The sequence below is a fragment of the Corapipo altera genome, unplaced genomic scaffold (genome assembly GCF_003945725.1).
Source record: "Corapipo altera isolate COAL_440 unplaced genomic scaffold, ASM394572v1 1b, whole genome shotgun sequence".
Classification (NCBI taxonomy): Eukaryota; Metazoa; Chordata; class Aves; order Passeriformes; family Pipridae; genus Corapipo; species Corapipo altera.
The window spans coordinates 1,231,374-1,255,512 of NW_020884881.1; the positions used below are offsets into that span (position 1 = coordinate 1,231,374).

The following is a 24,139-nucleotide window of genomic DNA, read 5'->3' on the forward strand; positions in this document are numbered from 1 at the left end:
ACTGCTTCAGGTTGATAATCCCTTCTGAAAATAATCAATACTGCATACCTCTAATAGCAAATAAATATGAACACATCCTCATGCTTTTTAAATCAGAAGTCTCAAGTGCGGAATTACTAACAGGCAAATTATTTTTAAGATATTCAGTGACACTGGTAAGAAATAGTAACAATAAAAGCCTATGCTGCAGCAGGAACAGCAGAGGGAGCTCTCATGGGCAGCATTTTTCCAGACACAGACACCTTCTTACAAGCTTCAACATTTGCAGAGCACAGGTCCATTTTAAGATGGAAATAAACATTATCCTAAACTCATCCCCTGCAGCTGTTTAGATGATTTTACTGAAGTATTCAGAAGAGCAGCTATTGTTCATAATTCTTGCAAAAGTTCTGTACAGCTGTGATACTGTGGCATCATTGTTTTAGAATTTATGTTTGAAGCTTTACACAAAAGCGAGAAATGAGTTTGAAACAAGTATAACTTCATGTACTAATACTCATCCACAGGAACTGTGTGTTCTCTGCATTTTGTCAGTACTCCTGCTTAAGTCATCATTTCAGAAACTCTAAAATGTACAATCCACCCCAAAGCAAAGCTACAATTTACTGTTTACACTGCAGTACTGCAGCCATTTGCAGGTCCCAAAGGGACCTGGATGAGAAACAGTTTTTACTCACAGATTTCAGCTGTATACCCTGTCGTATCTGGTCTAGCAGTGCATCTCTTCCTGAGCAGGACACTGGTCGACTGTTCTGTTCTACCTTCTTTAACTGAGCTCCTTCTCTGATTTGATCCAAGAGTGCTGCTTTGTTTCCCGCAGGAACTGGAAGCTGGTGATCAACCTCTGAAGGAAGGCCTGGTGGTGGCGGAGGACCGGGAGGGGGAGGAGGAGGTGGAGGGGGTGGAGGAACAGATGACCCACTTGCTGGTGGCGGTGGTGGAGGAGGAGGGCCAGACGGTGCAGATGATGAATGCACTGGCGGTGGTGGAGGATACATCCGGTTTGGAGGAGGGGGGGGCACTGTTGCACCAGGTCTAGATGGAGGCGGAGGCGGAGGTGCTGCTGTGGGAGCTCTTGAAGGAGGTGGAGGTGGTGCCCCTCTGCCCCTGGCAGGGGGAGGAGGAGGGCCGGAGCTATGGGGAGGTGGTGGTGGAGGTGGAGGGGGTCCTCCTCTGCACGGTGGTGGCGGAGGTGGAGCTGAAATGAAACAAAGCAACTTCAAATTACCTGCCACTCAAGACCCATGAGTCTTTCAGAGACTAGCAGAAAAAGAAAACAGGTTGTGCTTTGCCTTTTGCAAGGATCTCTGTGCCTGTGCAAATTTCACCAATTCTGGATTAAACTGAATACAGCTGAATAAAAGATATGCCTGTATGGCAAACCAAGCTGCATATAGTTTCTAGGTCTGTTGTGAATTTTGTAAGAGTCAAACACTGCAGGAAGCAAGTGTAATACATAAAAAGACTGATTAAAATTCAAAAGAAACCTGTAAAGTTTTGTTTAGCTAGAGGAGAATGAAAAAGGTTTTAGACAATAAAGTAAAAGACACAATTTCCACTTTATAATCTACCCATTATTTTATTAGGTAGCTACAAAAGCAAATATTTTTTGAAGCAGTATCTTCTAGTAATAAAAAAACCCCTACTAATGCATTACAGTGCAGCATAAGCTGACTCGTAGTCCCTTTTACTGAAAATTACTTCCAACAATATCTTTATGGTAGGGACCATAGAAGGGAAACAACTTCACAGCTACACACAGGATCATTTCTCTGTGAAGTGGCCTTGAAATGTACTTGCTTTGATAATGGCATTTTAAATAGCACTGTTTCATTTCCTCTTTCATTAGGCATCTAATGACTTATGGTACTTTAGGTCATGTGGTTGTTACATGTAACTACTTAATAATCCAGGTGCTGTCATATAACTAAGAAAATTCACATTTTATATCATATGCTTTTATAACATAAAGGGTGTTACACTGAAGAAGATACTTTTTTACTCTTCTATTATCCCCTTCATTTTACTTGCAGAGAAAGTAGGCTGGCTACACTGGAACAGAGAGGGAACATCCCTAAAAATGGGATTTGGAGGAAGCAGGAGACACTAGTATCTCAGTGCCTCCATCCCTGCTCATCTTTAAAGAAAGATATTGCTTCTAAAATCACGTGCTATGTTCTTAAGTTCCACAAACTGCTCTGTTTTTTTCTATCCTTTCATAAGAACAACACAGGGAGAATCATCTCAAACTTCATCTATTTTCCAAGAGACATACTGCCAACATTCTTGATTTTAAAAACTCCCACCACTTTTTGGCTGGCATGGCTGTAGTTTCCTTTCCGGCCACTGGAGGCCGGTATTATCAAATGTAACAACTCGGCAAGCACTACAGACAGCTGGGTTTTTTGCATTACTGAGAAGATATTCAATACTGTCGTGCCCCAGAGTCTGTACTGTCTGAAGATTTTAAAAACAAAGTTTTCCTGCGGGGAAGGGGTTTATTTGCATCATATCTAGAGAGATATGCCACATCCAATCTATGGAAACAGAGTTCAGCCTGTCTGCACTCAACTTAAGTGCAGTGAAGGAGGAGCAGCAGGAAGGGAGCATCATTACCTCATCCTCTCTCCCTTCCCCCTCAAACAGATGGTACAAGCAAAGCAAGCAAATAATTTGGTTTTTTATAAATGCACATTAATCTGTGCACTATATTAACAAAAAAGTATGTGCAATCTTTTATTGATAGTACTGTCACCCCAAAAAAACAACCACCAGTACCAGAACTAGGGAAAGGACAGGGGAAACGGAATCTCAGAAGAATGACTTGCCTGCAACTCTCTAGTCAGCATCCTAGCAGAAATGTAAGCACAGAAATTCTTGCAATAAACACAAAAATATGTTTCAGTTGAGAAAGAACACTTCAAACAGCAGTCAAGCCTACACATTAGATAACATAATTGTGGATAAACGCACTGAAATACTGCAGTATTTTATCTACCTCTATCAAAAAGCACAGAGGTAGATTATCAACATGCATGTCAAAGAAGAGGCAGTTTTCCTTTTAATTGCATACATGCAAGTGGTCATAATGTAAAGTTAACACATATGAAATAGAAAAATAGGCATTTTTTAAAAGATTTTAACCTAGTCGTAAGACTCCAAGGCAAGTATTCTCAATCCAATTTTATGGTTAGCAGTCTGGGATCAACAACTCCGTAAACATTTAAACAGAGCTAATATTATATAAAGAAGCTGAGAGATTTACTACGGAGAAAAAAATCAAAATGGAAGTTTTGTTTGCAATTCAACTAAGAAGTTTGACTGCAATACTAAAAATTATAGTCAAACAGATGCAGACTAAGGTTTCTCATCTAGGAAAGAAATCACACAACAGCATGAATACTTTGAAGCATATGCTTAGATGCCAGTTCAAATACATACCGCTCCACCGTGGGGGACCTAAGGAATAAATGTAACAAGTCATTGTATCCTGAATCTGTATCTCTTCAGTCTATTGAGCAATTTACTCACTGGTTTCAAACCGTTAAAATTTCAATGGCATCTACATTACATTTCTCTTGAGAAGTGTTCTAAGCAAATTTTTGAAAGTTTGACACCAGCAGTGTAATGTAACACTGACTTGTTGTTTTCCACTAGATAATGCATTGGCTGAGATCATATTTAAAGGTTAGGCAAGCAACAGGTTATTTGAGAATTTTCCTGCAGCAAAAGTATGCTCAAAACTAGTATTTTTAACTTTAAATTAGGAAAAAAACCTTTAAAAAATAAGAATTTTCAGGTCTGGACTGTTGCAAGGCCCACTATATAGTCCTGCCAGGGTAAATGAGCACCATACATACAACCTGCCAGCCAGGTACTACTGCTACAGCTGACAACAGCATTATGGCATCCAAGATTTTAATTTATTTGTAAGATTGAAATTACAAATAAATATGTAACATATACATTCCGAAAAATCTATATCAAACATACTGCATAGCTTTGCAGTCAGACTAAGTGCTACCAGAAATTACTTAACTGACATAAATACCCTTATTCCTGAGGGACAAGTACTCTCATGGGTGATGCATGAACATTTTTACATAATGTATAGTCTAAGGAAACATGAAATCCAGTGCAACTGCAGCGACATGAAATCCAGAGAAGAGGATCAAAATCTGCTCACATCAACAGTTTCTACTTTAATCCGTAAGGCAAAAAATGCCCTGCTAATTTTTATGTGGAAATAAGAGGAATCCCACCTTGTCTGCGCAGTTCATTTTTAACAGCTTCCACACCTCCTGTTTTTTCAATGAAATCATATATGACCTTTGAAGTTTCTTTGTCTTTTAGTTGAGCCTCTGAAATTCCACATAGATCAAACAGATTTTTCAGTTCTGGGTCTAAGTTGTTCACCTGCAAGTCAGATACATTAGTTTTAAGTAACTTGAAATGTGAGGATATTTTTAAAATATCATTTGTATTGGGGAGGAAAAAAACCCACAAACTACATAGCTGAATAGCAAAGCCAAGAACATGCCTCTGGGTTGACTTTTCAAGTCAAAAAGTACTATTGCAGGAGACATAAGTACCCTGCACAAAAACCAAAGTTTTGCATCTTTTCCCTCTTAGTCCCAGATCCCTCCTACTCCCTTCTACTTGAACATCTGTTTACATCACATTATAAATCATAATTTATAACTCCTTTGATGTACAGTTAACTGTTGATTTAATGCCAATCTTTATAATTTACATTAAAAAGTCTCTAAAGTTTTAATCACTCAGTGTCTTGAATAACTTATTAAATTACTTACATCAAAACCTGTGTTTGGATCCCAACCAACATGTCCAATGTGTCTAAAAAAGCAGAAAAGCCCATTTAATCAGCATAAAAAGGACCTTGTTAGCCAAAATAACAGGAAACCAAGATAACTGGAGATTACTACCAGCTTCTACCTCCAGTCTCATTAAGACATTAAACAATTCTTACTCCTCAATGCCTCACTTGAGAATGGAATAGTAAAACATCCTTTACTCCTGCTTTTTGTCTTGTGCCCAGAAGACCAAGGGAAGAATTCATTTCTCCCCTTAGGTTACGGTCTGTAGCGAAACATGACAGCTCCATGTACCCTGTGATGCATAGAGACAATGACGGAAGGACTGCACAGAGATCAATGATAAGTTTGGCCTTTATACAGCAACTGGACTTCGAGCTACTGCCAGTCTTCAGCGCTATGTAGCTGGAAAATCTCCTCCTCCCTGTCATCACTGTATGTTCTCTTATCACCTTTCTCCCACTCACTTCTTTCAAAGAGAAGTCAGGACTGTTTTCAATTGCCATTTTGTGTGGCTAATAAGGTATTACTTTATGTGATGCTATAACCAACTAAAAAGGCAAACCAGTTTTGTGCCCCTCCAAGCTACTTCATGCTACTGGAAGACAGAACCATAACGTTGCTGGAACTCCACATTTTGTGTTTCTTTTTGTCTATGCTTCTGTGTAACCAAAGGCATTTAAAAATTTTATCTACTGATTGATATTTATCTATTGATAAACAGTGACTGTGTTGGTCTTCACCAGAATCACAGCCCAAGTTATATACAAGTTATAAGTTATTCTACTGGCATATTTGCCTAACACCAGTTTCCATATGTCTGTACAAACCCAGCAATTACAGTATCTTACACAGTAAGATGACACAGTCACACTCGTCAGGAAAATTAAGTAGACCTTTAACCAAACAAAACAAACTTGTAATAGACTTCTTTTGGAAAGGTTCACTATTTCCAGCTTAACGTTACATTTAATGATACTGGAACCTATCTTTTGTTTGAACTTCATTAAATATTTTATCACCTTACTCTCAGCTTTTCTACATCAGAACCTGATAGACATTATAAACAAAGCCTCAAAGTCATTTTATATCTGTGCTGCTGCACAACTCCCTCCACAAATTCCTAACAGAGGTATGACACACTAATGCAAATTTTGGCCACGAATGCTGAAGTCGGCATCAGTAGAGCCACAAGAGTGACCAGCCACCAAGCACTCTTCACTCTTCGTTTCACTTTTCCTTCTTTTTCTGTATTTTTCAGTTTAAGTGACACTAACAGATGCAGCTCTTCACTGACACTCAGATCAGTAACAACAAGGTTGATGCCTGAATTGTCCAAGCACAGTCTAGATAGGGAAGTGTGTTAGCCTGCCTCCTGTTCTGTCCTTCAGTCCACTATCCCATTCTACAGAGTACTCTCTCAAAACACTGTGCAGTAACATTACTGTAACTGGTAACGCCAGCATTACTTCTACAAAGTTTTATTCTGGGAAAGCACATCAGTGCAAGTGATGCAATATAATAGTTCAAAAGAACAAGACACAGACTTGGCATGTAAACCTCACACTGGTTTTCTAATGCTTCACAGAAACCAATCTTTCCTGTAACTAACACAAGCTCTTTAAATTGCTGTTGCTTTAGCAAATAAAGTACACTTATTTTAAAAGGCAGAAGATTATGACACCAATTATTTTTCAGGAATACAACAATTAGTTCAGTAAAGTGACCAAAACCAAGTTTCATGAAAGTGAAGTTTAAAATGATACATAATTACTCCAAAAGATTAAAGATACATATGAAATGACATTAGGAAAAATCCAACCCATTCCTCAAAGATGTATACATGCATGCTGTACTTCCATCACAAGATACGGGTCCTAGATTACACATCAGAATAAGTTTGTAAACCGAAAGCCAAAGATAAAAATATGGCAAGTTATTTCTGCTGTTATGACAAGTCAGGATCTGCATGTGCATTCTGCATGACAAAACATAGCTAAGCAAGCACGGCTCTAAGAATAACAGTGTCAGAGTTGACCATTGAGGCTGAATATGAGTCTCCACTGAGCTGACAACTTCAATATGGCATCTCTATGCAGCTAAATTGTTTCCTAAATTAATTTTGGATAGCAAGTTACTTTTTGTTTACAGCTGCAGTAAACTCCTCACCTGTGTATAAGCTAACCTGCTTTTAAACACCACTGCAGCTGGCATTCGCTGCAGTTCAGGGTACACAGAACAGTCACGCATTCAAACCTTGAGTGTCTGCAATGTAACTGACACAAAAAGAAAAACAAGACCAAAAGCCAAAACTCCCCTAAAGAAGAAAAAATCCATCAATCAAAAACCCAACTCAAACTGAGAGAAGTACTTACTGAAAATTAGATGGTGTTCCAATATCTGCCTTTGTCAATCTTCTCTTTTTAGTTTTTCCTTTCTTCTTTTCTTTGGTATATGAAATATTGTTGACTTGTGGAGTATAAAATCTGTTAGTTGTAATTTCTGGGTTTTTGATATCAACAGTTGCCATTGGTAGATTTGGGCCTGTGAAGGTAAAGTACAGGATTTTTACTACTGTGTTTCAACAAAGCCATATTTAATCTACAAACTTTGGGAGGTTTTTTTGAGCTGTAGAGTACTTGTAATGGAGCCGTAGATCTACAAACATGCATCCAGCTGTTTTCCAGATGTCAGATGCAGAAACTAAGTTATCCGATGAAGAAAAGCATTGCTAGAATAGAGCAACAGAAAAAATTTCTAAACTAGAATTTGGTTTTTTGCCATCTGCACAGAATACATGAAATGAGACACACTAAGATACAACACAGGTACAATCCTAGACAAGATCAAAGAAGTGACTTGCATAAACAGTAACACCGAAACACCCAGAAGGCCATTACCTGGGCAGCACACTAACCTGACCCCAAAGGAGACAGACCCTTCGCTTAATAAGCCCCAAGTGAAAATGCCTTCTGCCATCACATACAGAAACTGAACATCACAACAACTTCAGAATGCTGCTCTGGACAAAGTACTGCCTTCAAATATAGGGCAATACCTACAGAACTATTTAGGATTTCATATGTCTTACTCTTTGACAGGTTTTCAAAATAATGAAGTCCCAGACAAGAAACAGCTTGAAGAGAGAGTAAAAACAGCACCAGAAATACAAGTCATAATCAGCATGCTTAATTTATGTTCTCAAGCCTTGTTCTTCATTATAAACAATTCTGAATTATTACTCTAGTTATTTAATATGCATCTGAATTATACTCCTGCCAATTTCAGCATTTTAATATTACATTATTTGTGTAGTACTAGCAAATAAACATACCTAGCACATGTTCCACTCAGGTTTTTTAGCTTTGACAGAAGATAACTCTTAACATAAGCAACTAATAGCAGTATTTAAATACTAAGAGGTAATTATGCATTTATCATATACATTGAGGGCAGAGCAGAATCACAGAATATTCAGAGCTGGAAGGAACCCACAAGGATCATTGAGTCCAACTCTTAAATATGTATACATACACATAGGCATATTTTTAAAGAAACCTGCAAAAAGGGTAAGTAATTTCAGTTTTGGAAGAATGAGATTAAACAGTTAATTTAAGACTAGTTTGGCCAGAAATAGTTTGAAAATGTTCTCTACTTTCCTGCAAGTTAAGACCCAGTGGTTTGAAAATTAACTAAATTAAGACTCATGCACCCAGTCTTATTGGGAAGATGATAAAAAAAGTCTAATTAGACTTCAATAAATCTGAACCTTATTTTGACACTATTTTTTCATAACTGCATTTTGTATGGATAATTCAAAAGCTCTCTAAGCATTTTGAAAGGACCAACAAGTCTTATGTTCACAGTCCAAAGTCAAAATCAGAAAGGAGAAGTAAACAATACAATGGATAACATACTTGTAGTTAAATACCTCAGTGGAAAGCATCTACTACTAGCCAGGACAAGAAACAGAAACACGACACTGGGATAGACAAAACTCATCTAAAACATATGACAACTCCTTCATTCCTGTAGGAGTCTTAAGGGACAAGATTTAAACCTGCACTGAAACTGCAGAAAAAAGAATTTCTACAATGTTTTCTGCTAAGCACAAATGCTTTGATCTAGAAATGTTATGATACAGGTAACTGTCTTTTGAGAATATCACAACATAAACTGACCTCGTATCATTATGCAAAACAATTTGCATTGTTAAAATTAGTACTGAATTGACTAATCATCAAATATTATTAACTCAACAAATGAAGTTCAGTAAAATCTTCAGGATGAGTTGAAAACTATAGTTGTAATTTCATTAGGTACAAAACTAAAAACAGTAGGAGTTAATTTTCACTTTAATCACCTATTATATTTTCTCTGTTATATGCTCTCTGTTTTCACCTATTATATTGATATTTACAGTTTCAATAGCTGTACTTACATTCAAAAAGAAACTGGTACCTTTACAACGCTAGTAAATTTGTCATATTCTTACATGCAAAAAGGTGCATTTTTAAAATCCTGAACTAACCACACATGGTTTTAACCATGTAAAGCAGCAGCCATCTGCAAACTGACATTTCAATCAGTTGAGCTCAAATCAAGGATTCCTTGATACTGATAATATTAATACAAGAGGTCACAGTAAACTTAAGGATGAAAATTTTTCTTACCGTCAGGTTTAGACCTTAGATGTCCACGAGGGATAAAAGAATCTTGGAAAGAATTGCACTCTTCTAGAACTGCCATATTTATATCCAGTAAAATTTTTCCCATCAAAAGACATGCACCTTCTCCATCAGGTGCAGACAGCTCAATAAGTGAAGATGAGAGAGGCATATAGAGCTCATCATTAGGAAGCACCTGACAGTACAGTGGCGTTAAGCATCCACTGTTATCAATATCTGCGACATCTTCAGAAGGGGCTCCAGAAAATGTTGTACAGAACATTATGAAATGTTAACTCTAGGAAATTCTCTGTATTTTATGCAGAACCTCTCTAGGCATCTCTCTCAGACTACAGACAGCCCTACAAAATATGCAAACTGTTCTAGTTAACAGTTGAAACAAAATTCTGCCACATGGTTCTTCAATATTCTCTCAAAACCTAATACTCTGACAAATCCTTATTTCATCCAGAATTTCACCGAGGTCAGTTCAATCATAATAACTCTTCTTTATTTGCATAAAGAGACCTAGCTATTACACATGAGTAGAACATAAATCCCAGGAAATTACAGACTAATACATTTTACATAACTGTTAATGCCAATTTGAGTTTAATCCTGCAATTCTACAAAAAAAATCTTAAATCCGTATCACTGAAAACGTCACACAAAAAAGACAAGCTTTTTCCATGCAGCTTCAATGTATGCAGAAAATCCAGACTAACAAGCCCCACTAAAACAAAATTCCCCACAGTATTTAAAGTAAGAATCATGTGAGTACAGAAATGTGACTGTTCTTGTTTTTCGTTTTAGAGGTAATCATGCATTAATACCCAGCACAAAAAAAAAGCAGGTGTTACATCTTTTTTTCCCCAATAGGATTTCACTGCATATAGAGTAAAACAAAATCTAACTGATACTACAACAGGTATGGGAGTCTTTTTCCAGTTACATGCTGATAGTACATATCTGTTCTAGTATTAATTCCAAATACTGAAATGCAAAGTCTGTATAGAATATAACCACCTGTGACTACTGAGGGCATGGCCACACAACTCCTTGCCAGCAGAGAAGTCAGGTATTACAGAATTTGACACAATCAGAAAAGGCAAAGGGACAGATTGTGAAAGACTATGTGGATGTCCCAGGGGAAGTTTATTAAAAAGCAGATATACTGAAATCTTTGAAGTGACTGAGCATAAACCCTGTGCCTTCCACAGAACATTCAGGATAAAGGCATAGGGACAATGACTGCAAGTTTTGACAAACAAATTGTTTGTGTTACAATAGAGACAAAGGCTTAATTTTTTGTGGTAGGTAGTACTACACAGTCACCACTGCTGCTTTAATTCTCATCTGCTCTGCAGACGCTGTTATCAGGGATGAGCGAAACACTAGTTAAAACTTTCTGAAAGCTCAGAAAAGCTGGCAAGACAATCACAGATTGTATTATTACAAGTGTTTCAAAACTTACCAACCCAGTCACAGTTGAAAGAATCCATACTAAACTGCCTGGCCTAAACTGATGATTGTCGGAATATTGTCAAAACTTAATGTTTATGAAAAAGAAAAAGCAATTTTTTGAGATGTATGAGGGAGGCTTTATTTGCGTATATAAAAGGTATCACTAGTTCCCATAATGCAGGACTAGTTTAGCATTATGTATTTTGGTGACCTACAGGGATGCTTGAATGACTTGACTAGTACAAATTTTAAGACTACTACTTCAGGCCTTAAGGGGACCTCAGAAGATCAGCTGATTGCACCCTTGCTCAAGCAGCAAACTCACAGTGATATGACCTATGATCTGGATCACCAACAGAAATGACAGGACAAATCACTTTTTAACTTCAGTGTGAATTCAGAAATCAAAGACACCAAACTTTATATTCATTGATGTGCATTTTTCACTTGATTTTAGAACAGACAGTAAAAAAATTCTGGATGAAACTGATACATAATTTGACTCCTTCCATTAATTTAATGAGAGGATCTCCTGAGGAACCTTTATCTTCATGCTAGGGAGACATATGCCTTAAAGGCAAATAGATTCGAATAATTCTTCATTCAAAAAAAAGTTTAATATTGACAAGCATATGACATACAACCAAATTACTATGTTACATGGTTAGCTAGATACACTGGAATTGAAATTTTTATGTATGTTCTATGAAATCCATTATCATTATGCCTGCCTTTAAGACAAAAAGACTAACTTTGTGTATAGTGATCCTACACATATATATTCGGGAGACCAAGCAGTAAATGCAAGGTACAAAGATTTCTTCTTGGTTTAAGATAAAGGGCCCTCTATCCTATTTGCAACAAAACATGCTCCTCCAAAACCATTCTTTACAAATGCCAGTTAAGCCACAAATCTTTCAAGCCACAACTAAATACCAAAGAACAGAAACAAAAGAAATATAGTAACCTGCAGAACAAGAGTTTACTGCTTTTCCCACTACATGACTGTCCTAATCAAGCCTGAAACAAAGCTATACATAACAGTAAATGACAGCAGTAAGAAAAAATAAAATGCAGTGATTCATGCAAAAAAACTTACCATTTGGTGGGTCTCGTCTTTTTTCTGTTGAAAAAGAAAAAGAGCTATTTAATCATAGGTATCACAGGAAAAATTAATTCTAAATTTTACTTTCTAGTGAAGCTTTCAGTGACCTTAACCACAAACTTAGGAATCTATTAATATCCCTAAAGTCTACTTTTGCAGTTGAAAAAAAGCATTACAGAACAATAAAAACCCAATCTTAGGTAATAAGCACTGATTTCAAGTGTGTAAACTGAGCAGAACCATAAGGTAATAGCTACGCAGTTATTTCAGGTATTCTAACTATGAACTAAAGTGAAATATTTAAAGAGTATCTGTTTTAGTACAACCTATTAAAGTAAGTTTTTTTAAACATTATTCTTTCCAATGTCCACTGAATGAAACTGTTCTTTTATTTTTACTTGAAATATAATTAGCACTTCATATTACAGAGTACTGTTCTCCCACAGAAACTAAAATTTAATTACTTTTTGCTGAATGCAAAGGAAACAGGACACAGAGGGGCAAGACACTTCACCTATGTTATCCAACAGGTATAACAATAGGAACAATATGGAAAAGAACTACAGTCTCCTTGGTCCTAATATGATATTCTATTCACAGCACCACAGTTTCACAGACCATGAATAATCTGGTTTGATGATTTAAAATGTAAACATTTCACACACCTCAGTATTCTCAGTGTATAATGGCAAATCTCCCTTTAAAGGAGATTTCTTTCACTTACTATTAATTCCTACACCACCCGTACACATTTACACCGTTTTTGTATCTAGACCACACTCTTAAGAATTTTGGATTTAGCAGTGCCCATAAAGGCAAGCAGTTTATCATGTCACCACATCAAAAACCATCCCTCCCTTTCAGATCTGGAGTATCCATAAGCTAACAGGGGCTCCCAAAAGTTCTGTAATAAGAACTTGTAACAGGCATTTCACTTTTCAGCAAGGTCCAGAAAAACTGTTAACTTCTATTTTTCCAGACTCATAAACATAATAAAAGAGAGAAGGTGCCTCCATGGATGGTGCTGACCTTGTCCTAGCAATACTTGAAAACCTCAAAAAATATAGAATCCTAAGTGTGCAAGGTAAGTCAGCCTCATATGAATCTGCTGATCTTCGGGGAATAAAAGAATCTGTCAGGACCATCAAACTTTCATGGGAAGGAGACCAAAACCCACAGAGAACCAGTTTTTGATGAACAAGCCCTTCTAAAGACAGACAGTTTATTCTTAGGTCACAGCGGGTTAGTTTCAGACACAGATAGGGAGAACCTCTGTAAGGATGCCTCAGCATAAGGTATCAGGTCTGAGGGGAAGAAAAGAAAAAAGAAAAAAAATATAAATAAAAAAAGGAAAGAGAGAAAAAAAGGCCTTTTGGACAAATAGTGTGCTTTCTCTTCCTAGAATATTCAGTTTAAGAAACCACATCTCATACCGTCTCAAAAACAAGCAAAGAACAAACCATCCAAACTCAACCTTTAGACCATAATTAGAGTTTTATTCAACAATTCAGAGACAGCAAAGAAGAGTGCAGAACTCACTGCAAGTCATCTGGCACAGGATGGGAAGCTGGCAAAAGCAGGAGATATTCCTAGGAAGCATTAAGTGTCTTGTGTCAAATCATGGGAATCCACTGCAATTTTCATTAGAAGAAATAGTTCAAGAGAAAAAACAGCGGGAAACAGAGCAAGACATTTTATAGACTTCCTGTAATTTTTGCTGGATAGATTAATTTGTGGCCCCAGAGAGACCAGATCTCTTCTTATGTGGTTCCTACTGCTGACAAGGAAGTATGAACTCTTGTTCCTGAAGTGCAGATGACCACCTTGTTGAGTGGTGGATTTCTCTGTTTTGAAAAATGAAGATGCCTATTGACTGAAAATAGATCAACATCAGCAGGTGCTTATGTCCAAAAAACACAGCTCCCTTCCACAAGCATTCCTGGAAATGAGAATAATCTCTGCTGAGACTTCAATCCAATGCAAGCTGAGCACTTTAGAGATGCCCTTGTCACCCAGGCAGCAAAAACAAAAGTTGTAGACAAAGATGAAAGAAAAAACCCAAACCAAACCAATAAATCCCTGCCCATATTAAGTACGCAGCCTGAAACTTATGAAGTGTCTTACGAAGGGACTCAGGAGCTAAAGCTTGTGGAGGAAAAAGGCAGCTTCAGAGAGGGTTAACAGAGCTTCCACACATGAGCTACAAGCAGTCCATAAAAATTAGTTAAGAAGTCTCCCTACTTTAGAAAGAACTACTCGCAGTTAAGAACAAGTGTCTTTTAGGGCTGAGTGCTCAGCATGTGGAGAAGGCACTTGTGTGTGTGTCCACATATTAACATTTCTTAGGCAAGACAATAAAAAGACAAACTAATGGTATCTATATGCAAGAATACCCAAAGCGAGACTGTACTACAGTGATACACACTGGGAAGAGAAACACTGTTCACCCTGCTTACTGGGGGAACTGTTTGGGATTGGTTTAATAAGTAAATGGAGAGATTATTTAGGTAAATCTACCACAGAAATTAACTAATTATAGTAATTTTTTCCTAACTTAAGGCTAAGAATTTGACTAAAAAAACCCCCAAAACCAGAAAAAAACCCACTATCCCCAAAATCCCCAAAACAAAAACCCTAATCCACACCAGAATTTAGCTAGATGAAAACCAGCATAATATTACAAAGATTAGGAAAACAGATCAAGAATTCTTTCTCTGCCTTTCTCCCTCATTCTGTTCTCTACTCGATATTTTGTACATTTGCAAGCTTTTGTAAATTGTCTATTTGAAGCCAAACTTTCACCTCTCTGGAACTCCAGACACACTTACTCAGGGGTTGTCTGTATACTGGAGTGCATTTCACACAGAGTGAGGAAGAGCAGAACCCTGTTGCCCTGTTAGTATTTTTGTCTACTAGCCTCAGCACCAAGTCATAGCTCTGTGAGTGAGAACTGCTGTTCCTGCTACCTTCCAACAATATAATCTTTCCATAAGACTCCTGGAAAAGTCTCTTAGCAAGCCCTGAATGGTACAACAGGCAGCTAAATGATCACATGGAGTACTCATTTGAGCTGAAAGCATCTCAGGTGTACCGCTATGAAATGAAACATATTTTGGAAGGCACGGGGCTAAAAATCCCATTAAAATAGAAAAGCAGCAAAACTACCACACTATTACCTTGATGATTGAGAAGGTAAGATGCATTAGAATATATACACAATGTATATATACACATTATAAATAATATACAACTTTTATACCATTTGTATTATATATAAATCTATATGTAAATGTTTTATATAAGCATTTATATATAAACAAATAAAAACATAAACATCGAGAACAAATCAGCTTTGATGTGAGCAAGTGCAAAGCCTGTTATTTTAAAAGCACAGTTAAGCAGTCACAATGACAAATACAGAACTCCATCTGGTGGTTTGACTAAGGAATCTCATGAGTATTTTAAATTCTTGAAGTGTTTTGTTTCGAGGGGTTTTTGTTTGTTTTTGTTTTTAAATAAAGTTGTCTTGAAACTGTAAGTATTTGGGGAGGGGGAGTTGTTTGTTTGTTATGACAATAGATGGAGTAAACTCATCCTGTAACTTGAGTTTGAGCACAGAAACCAAGATATTAGTTCAAAGAGTAAATGAGAAAAATGTATGTGGTCCTATGGAAAAAAAATCTCTATGTGGAAGGAAAACTGTGAACAGGAGGTTTGACTGAATCACTGTTTTCAAAAAAAGTTTGCTGTGGCCAATAATATAAACATTCTTCCTCCCAAATCATGTCTGTGCACTGTAGCACCGTGTTTTAGACATATAACAAAACTTCAGGAACAGTAGATGCAAAATTACTTTTACACCACGAATATGAGAAATATTATTAATGATCCCACCTCTCCTCATGAAACCTTATGAACTTGTTCTGAGCAGAGGGAATCTTAAAGAAGTCATTTAAGCTCCTGGAACAAGTGCTCTGCTACTGAGTCACCATACCTTAATGAAAGCCAAGTCAATACATACAGATGATGCATGTTCCCAAGAACACTTTGCAAGGATGGCTCTCTACGACGAGGGCTTCCTCCTTTTACAGTACACTGCATTGCCAGTGCAATTGAATTCCAGAATGGACTAAAAAAACACAAGTCCACACTACAGCTTACAGAAAGCCTGAACACATCCATGTGTTCCGGCCTATGTTTTGTACCACTTTATCCTTCATGGACATATGGCTGTCAGACAGACAAGTTGTTTATGAGCTCCCTGGAAAATGACCAAGACAAGATCTGTAGGAAGCCTGAGCTCCCTTTAAAAGCACTGACCACATTCCCAAGGTATCTAGCAGCTGGCAAAAAGCATGCTGTGCTTCACCGTCCTGAGCTGCTAAGGACAGTATAGGCATATTATGTCTTCTGTTCATGGCCTGAGCCAAGATCACTAGTTCTGAATAAAAGGTATTTCTCTACTAACTGCTGGATCAGTGCCAAAAATTCATTCACATTAACTACTGAACATACCAGATGGTAAAATCTTTGTTACAACCCACTCTGGCTGAATTTAAACAAATCAGTTATAAACAGCCCAGAGCTAAAAGAGGGTTTAGTTGAATGTGAAAACAGCTTAGAGAGAGATTCTAGTTTTCCCACAATCTATATTTTCAATCACCACAACCTTGGGGTCTCAGTTTACATGGAAACTCATAGCACAGAACACCAAGTTAAGTTATTTCAGCAAAATACTAATTTTCGCGCAATAGAGAAAGCAGTACAGTTTAATAGCACAATCAGTTCAAAATATAAATATGGCAGTACTGCCTCCAGTAGCTTTCAGACATAGCAGTAGCTTTCTGCCTCCCCCCAAAATCAACATAAACAAGCCTAAATTTAAGATTAATTTGAATATTTACCAGATTTTCTCTGCCGTCGTCCAAGTAAATCTGTTACTGTTTTGCGGAATAGTTTAGCTTCTTCTTCATTAGCAAAATTAAGACCAACTTGACAAGTCTGAAAAACATTAACATTCCCCCACCCATCACTAAGAAAATGTTTCAAAGGCTTTCTTAAATGTTGTCTTACACCTTCTAAAGGTGTAATAAGAAAATAGCATCACTGCAAATTTGGAACCAAGTCTTTGTGAAACATTCCATCTTGGGAACATCTGTCTACTACTCAAGTTTCTAGAAATCAAGGCTAACATATTTGAACAAAATTTTGTAGCTTGAAATCAAAGGGGGGGAGAGGAAAATTTGTGTTCTAAGAATATACGACACTTCACAAACATCATCTGCAAGTCAAAATGTAATTTCATTAAAGAAAGTTGAAAATAAAGAACCACATTTTATGCTTCTGTACTATGAATTAAATTTTCTAGTTGAGGTACCAAAAAAAATTCCTTTTATAAATAAGCTCAAAAAGCTTCAAGGAGCACAGGTAATATTGTACTTTTATAAATAATTTACAGAATGAATTAATAACCTCAGTTACATTAAAAGAAGGTACTGTTAAAACCAAAGGCATTTTAAAGTAGATATTCAAAGACATTCAGACTCACATCTCCAGCAAAGGTATGAAAATATCCTCTAGGACTATTATATACAAAGTTATTGTACAGCTCCTGCTCCCACAATAATTTCCCATCCTGAAAAGAAGAAGAAGAAAAAAAAAACTGAAAACCTTCAGATGAAATTGCAGAGTTTAACTTCTTTCACAATAGAACCTATTCTGAATTGGATGCAGCACGGTGTTAATCATTCTCCTTCTATTAACTCAAAGAAGGAGCTCAATCAAAATCAAAATACAGTAGAGTTTGTGGAAAAGCTGTGAAAGCTTATTCCATTGGGTCACTGTATTCTGTTGAAATTCCTGGATGTTTTCAAAAACATCCTTCAAGTTCTATAATCCTGCAATAGTGATACTGGGAGCAGTAAAAGCAACCAGTCATAGGAAGCTCAGTTGGTTAGAGAATGGTGCTAGTAACACCAAGGTCATGGTTTTGATCCCCACATGGGCCATTCACTTAAGAGTTGTGGGTCTCTCCCAACTCAGAATATTCTGTGATTCTGTGAACACAGTGAGAAACAGCAGCAGCAATAAAGGAGGCTTCCAATTTCCTGTTCTTATCTGAGGCTTGACTTAAAGACAGTTAACTTAAAAATGTCACCTTTCTAAGAAGTTTCATGTATTTAAATGACATTACAGTTCAGCACCCAAGGAAGAGGTTTCTCACTAAGTCTTAACAGTCAAGTGACCAAATCACAAAGTCAAATGCAAGTAGCAACTGGCAATCCTGAACAAATCTGAGACTTCAAGCACTGAAGGTTGACAGATAATGAGCTGTTCCTGGCTGCAGAGAGAATGGGAATCTTTCCAAAGTCTCAATACTGTCACTAAGACTTATGTTTCTCAGCACCATTTTTATGATGAAAGCACTTTTTGGACACTTAATCTCTCAGTTCCCACTGTCTTGCATGAAATATTATAATGGGACAACGACCTTTGAGCGTATGAGTGTACATATCATGAAAGGGGGAACAAAAAAAAAAAGCCACCAAAAAACCTCAAAAAAGTCAAAACATGTAACTTGTTTGCACTGCAGTTTTCACATGTACCAACACACTGATCAAAAAGATTGTTTCCACCCATACAGAAGACAGCATATCCTTTGTTAAACCATTTAAAGTAGTGACACCTGCTAGAATTGTGACATCTATCCATCAGTGACACTATACAAACTTTCACTAATTTGACTAATCAGACCTGTAGAGGACAGCTTCTGAGAGCTATAAGAAAATTGAGTCTGATATTTATTTCATCCATAGAAGATGACAGCTAGGAAATTGTTTGAATTTCGAATACCTGAACATTGCACTTCCCTATTAATAAGCACTGTAATTGCACTGCTTAAAGCACAACTATTTACTTGAGAACTTCTATGACTTTGTAGCTACAACAACCTACACTCATTGAATTCAAAACAGAGAATGAATACAACCAAGCTTAAGAAGTCTGGGAAAAAAAAAAGGATGCTTACCTTAATGTCAAATATTCTGATAAAATACGACCTCTGCGGATTGTCCTTTACAAGGCAAGCTACGCCACAGCACTTCTTTGACCACATGGCATTGCGATCTGCCGCATATATTTGAACAACTGCTGAAGACATCGTCTGGAAAAAAAAGGTAGCTATTACTTTTAAGGTAAAAATCATAAATTTTACAGTTGATCATTTACCAAAACATCTCTTAATTCTGTTCCTTGTTCTAGGCAGCAACTTTGCTGATTCCTATGTGATAAGACAGTAAAGTTCAAATGACTCCCATGCTTTAGATTTTCACTTCCATGCAAGAACCTAATTGAACTTTTTGTTCTTGTTTTTGAAATCAGTAAAGAGATTTTGATTGTAAGAAGCAAATCAGTAACTATGGTGGTCACACAGAGAATGCAAGGAAATTTCTTTCTGTTCAGTACTTCAAACTGGATAGAAACAAAATACTCAAAGCTGGAACTGTAAATGACACGGTGCCTGGAGACACCTCTGGGTACTGGAATGCAACTGCCTACATTGCTTAATTGTTCAAATGGTCTCTGGCACAATTTTAACCTATGCCAACTAGCAAACTCCTAAAATTCTTGGGCATGGTTTGAGAATTCACAGGAGCTAGGCTCATTCCCAGTTGGCAACTTGAAATTGTCCTGTTTTCAAATTGAGAGATTTTAATAAGAGATGAAGATTATTCCACACCAGACTGCTGCAGTCACTGGGAATATTCCTCAGCATATTTTCTATGTGTCCTACCTTAAGAGTCCTATGAGAGAAGGAAAAGCGAAGTCCTTGAGGAATATTTATTTAGCAGCCAAGTCACATGGACAAAGCTTAGATACTCTGTAGTGGGACAGATCAGAGGCTATCTAGCCTAGGATCTACTCTCCAGCAGCACAAGATGCCCAGGTAGGAATAAAAGAGTAGACCATTACAACTATGGAAGCATATCCCTAGCAACTGCCAGGTTGGAGCTCAAAGCTCCCCGAGCCAGCATGTGTTTTACAGCACATTCCTTTGTGAATTTGTCTGATCACTCTTCGAACTCATGGGAACTTCTGAGCATCACAACACTGGACAGGATTATATTTCACAGTTCACTTATGCACTATATGAATAGTTAGCCACTTTTATCTAGATATTTGCCACCTGCTAATTCCAGCTGACTGTCCCTTTGTATTCTTGCACTAGGAGATGGCGTTCATGGCTTCACAGTTCCTTCTCCATGCTGCACATGCTTTTACAGATGTTTGTCACACATCTTTGCCCTGTTCTCTACTGTTTAGGAAGTGACACTAGTTTTAAGTCATTCTTGTAGCAAGAAAAAAAAAATCTACACTTTAATTACCCTTGTCACTCATACATGGATCTTAACTAGTCCTACTGCATCTTCCTTTGACTGGGGATGAGACTTATCCTATATGAATGCAGTTTGTTAGCCTTTTGAACATAGGGTCACAATAACAGTTTTCTGTTTTGTTCTCTATTTATTTCACTGTCAGTCAAAGACAGTTTTATTTCCTTTTTCACTATGAAATATTAAACAGATGTTTTCATAGATCTGCTATAGTTCCATGACCTTTTTGGATGAATCATAGCTAATCTGAGTAATGGTCTCCACATTAGGTTTTCCCCACCTGCTCAACAAGGATTACTTTACCTTCATGAATTCGACTACTTGCCAAAACAGTAGACATCTAGAACGCAGGCATGCCTAGTTGCATTATAAGATTATCTACTAAATATCATTATCACCATAGTCACACTTTTCTTGGTTTAAGAAACCAAAAGAATAATCTAAGTTTCATTGGATTCTTTAACAGAACTGGAAGTTTTTTGATAAGAGTCAAAGCAATGTAGGCAGACTGTAGCTACGCCTTGGGAAAGCTCTATAAACTTTGCCCAAGAACTGTGATGTTAACTTTCACAAGTCGATATAATTCTGTTCCTCTTTGCAGCCTCCTCTTCAGAAGTTGTCAGACTGACTACTAATCTTTCTGGTAACCTACAGAAAAAGTTAAAGCATGTTTGTCTGACAAAAAGAGTGCTTTGTAGTTGTAGAGTACTTGACGAGGCAACTAAAGGTAGAGTAAAATTTCTCTCCCTATAACCTACAGAGTAATATGAACAATTTAATCATAACTGCACTTGTCAGATGAGTAAAAAGGGCCTTGGGAATTAGCCATGCTACCACCACCAAACAGGTATACTTGCAACTTAATGTCAGCTAAGAGACGCCATTTTCCCCTCTATGTTGCAACAGGAAATTACTCAATTTTGGGCACAGCTGGCCAGATTTTGTTGAAAATTTCTGCTTCTCTAACACCTTTTCCCCCCCTCATTTCTCCAATATCATCTTCGTTGCTAAAGCATTAATGTTGTAGACACAAGACAACACAAAGGAGCAAAGATGGCCCATTCTACAGTTCACATTCAATTATAGCAACTATCTTGTCACCCGTGCAAGAAACTTTCTCAACCCTTCAAAACAAATCCAGCTCCACTAACCTCCACCCAACAGGACTACCCACAGAAATGGGTGGTCTTAGCAGGAATCATGCAACTTAAATATAAGGCACAGTGATTTGTGTTGAGACAGGGCTCCCTATGCCTTGCTTCCTATCATATCTAACAGCAAAAGCACCAACTGGATTACCTGGGTAAACCAGTAACTGTTGTAACTCAATGACGACTGCATGTAAAATCTTGGGCCAACACCTATCCCAGGAGTAGAAAGAAGACTATTAAACAAAAAGAGTGTGTCCTCATTCTGCATAATCATAATACTTGTTTAATGTACACTTGGTTACCCTATGAGAAGAGCTTGATTTAAAGTTAGAGACAATTTCGCTGAATCTAAAGTAGGTGTTGTTTTGAGGTCTTCTGAGTTTAGAGTTCAATTACATTTTAACTTACTCATTAGCATTGTACAAATTCCTAGTGTTGACAAACTGCAATGCAGCTTTCACATGTTAGAACATATAATTCACAAATTCTGCTGTTACATGACTCATGGTTTTTTAATAAAAGGGCAATACAGGAAAAAATATAAGGTGCATTTTTGTCAGGAGGGGAGGACAATTAAATCCAATTCCTTTTACTTCATCCACTGTTCATTTTCGTTATGTAGAGCAGTGGTGCCATGCTTTCTGCTATTCAGCTTCTGGAAGACAGGTGGCAAAAACAATTAAGCATCCACACCCTTTGGAAATTTACAGACCTATAAGCAAAATTTAAAACTTGAGAAAATATATGAACCATAAACTTCATCTACTGCTACTCATTATGAATCCAAGCCACACAAACTCCAATAAAAAAATTCAACTTCATTGCACGATTGCAGCATCTGAGAACATTTACACAAATATCATAATTTGAGTATTCTACTGCATTTTCTGAGTGAGCATTCACTGTCAGCTCAGTTTCTCATAGCATTCTTAGAAGAGAATATTGCATTTTAAAGTATGGGTTCTTTAAAACTATATGTAAATATTTCTTCAGAGTAGGTCACACCACTGATTCAATGTCCTGAGTGCATTTTTTCTGAGATAAAGTTATTTTGTTACTTAATACCTAAAGTTATTACCGTATTTTCAGGAGAAGGATTTCGAAGTTGTCACTACTGCTTTCTTAACAGTTTAGTGAGGACCTTGCCCTTTTATATAGTTGTATATTTGGAAAAGATGCATAGAGGAAAGAAATAAGGTAGCCCACCAAAAATGGATGGGCCACGGAGACGAAAACCAACCCCCCTTTAGTTCCCTTTACTTTTTCCACACCAGCCTCCAGCTGGAGGACATGCCTTTGATTCCAGGGACTTGTCACACCCCTCAAGCTGATGAGCTATGAAGCAGTAAGTATGGTGTTGTCAGCTGTACACCGGCTGTTTCACTGGCAGATCTAGTCTTACCCTTCAACACACATACTGCAGGAAATGTGGTATCAACAAAAGGTTCATGAAAACACCTACTGCCTACAAAACTCAGCCACACCTAGTCATCACACATTTGCAGAATGTGATCACAGCAGCCACGGACAGTTTCCAATTGGGCAGCAGAGAGCTGTGTACTTTGATCAGCTTCTGATGTGAACATTTGCTGTGGTGGCCTCTCAATAACTTGCTGTAACTCAGTGTTTCTCAAAAAAACAGTGAAGCAAGCCAACACAGATAGTTGCACAAGAAAGAGTCATCATAATAGATGACTTACGGCTGACAGACATTAAAATATAGTGGGCCAAAAGTCACAATAGAGACTGGTAGCAAGATTAAGGCTGTAAGATGATGTTCAGTCACCTCAATATACACCAGAACAGAAAGATCCATTGGGATGGTTTTTGTAGTACAGTTGACAACAAGTTTGTGGTGCAAAGATCAAAGAATTATAAAATTACTTTGGTTGGATGTGACTTCTATATGTCTTCCAGGCCAACCTCCTACTCACAGCAAGGGTAATTAAAAGCCTACAGTTCAAGTTGCTCAAGGTCCTGTCCAGTTAAGTTTAAAGGCTGCAAAATCACTTCTAGGGAATCTGTTCTAGTGCTTAATCACTCCCATTTTAAAGCTTGTAAAAACGCAACTCAGTTTCATGTATTCCTCTGATGGTTCAGTATTGCTATGTGTTAGGTGTTGACAGTACCACTACTACTAGTACACACTAGCAGTAAATTTCAATCCTTTCCCAATTTTAAGAGTAATGGGTTTTTTCCCCATTCAGGTGCAGAACCCTGTATACATACATAAGTTAATCGCACATGACATCTTGCTTTTCTTAAGTTATTCTTCCCAGCCCTTGGAAGTGTCTCACAAACAAAACTGTGGAAAAAAGATGACTTCACCTGGTAATGTAAGAACACAAGTAGAATCAGTTGTTTCTAACAAGTTACTCTGTTCTAAACAGAGTAACCTCTTGAAAAAAAACTTACACAATGCCTGTAGCTTCTTCACAAAGTCAGTTTGAGGACTTTGTGCCAGAAAGTCAGAGTGAACACAATAGCTACTTTAACATTTTGGGGGGGGGGGGGGGGGGGGGGG

General features: G+C 37.4%; 1 protein-coding gene across 2 annotated transcripts in view; it reads right to left on the reverse strand.

Moving 5' to 3' along the window:
- The window catches only part of WASL (Wiskott-Aldrich syndrome like), a 49,135-nt gene that overhangs the window by 4,690 nt on the left and 20,306 nt on the right, over positions 1-24,139 (reverse strand). For both annotated transcript variants that reach the window (XM_027639814.1, XM_027639813.1), the window contains exons 2-9: positions 19,099-19,233; positions 17,620-17,706; positions 16,976-17,072; positions 12,066-12,089; positions 7,211-7,379; positions 4,815-4,857; positions 4,263-4,416; positions 678-1,198 (exon numbers count right to left, since the gene is read on the reverse strand). In XM_027639814.1, the coding sequence (XP_027495615.1) occupies positions 678-1,198; positions 4,263-4,416; positions 4,815-4,857; positions 7,211-7,379; positions 12,066-12,089; positions 16,976-17,072; positions 17,620-17,706; positions 19,099-19,233 (1,230 nt within the window). The remainder of the gene's footprint in view (positions 1-677; positions 1,199-4,262; positions 4,417-4,814; positions 4,858-7,210; positions 7,380-12,065; positions 12,090-16,975; positions 17,073-17,619; positions 17,707-19,098; positions 19,234-24,139) is intronic.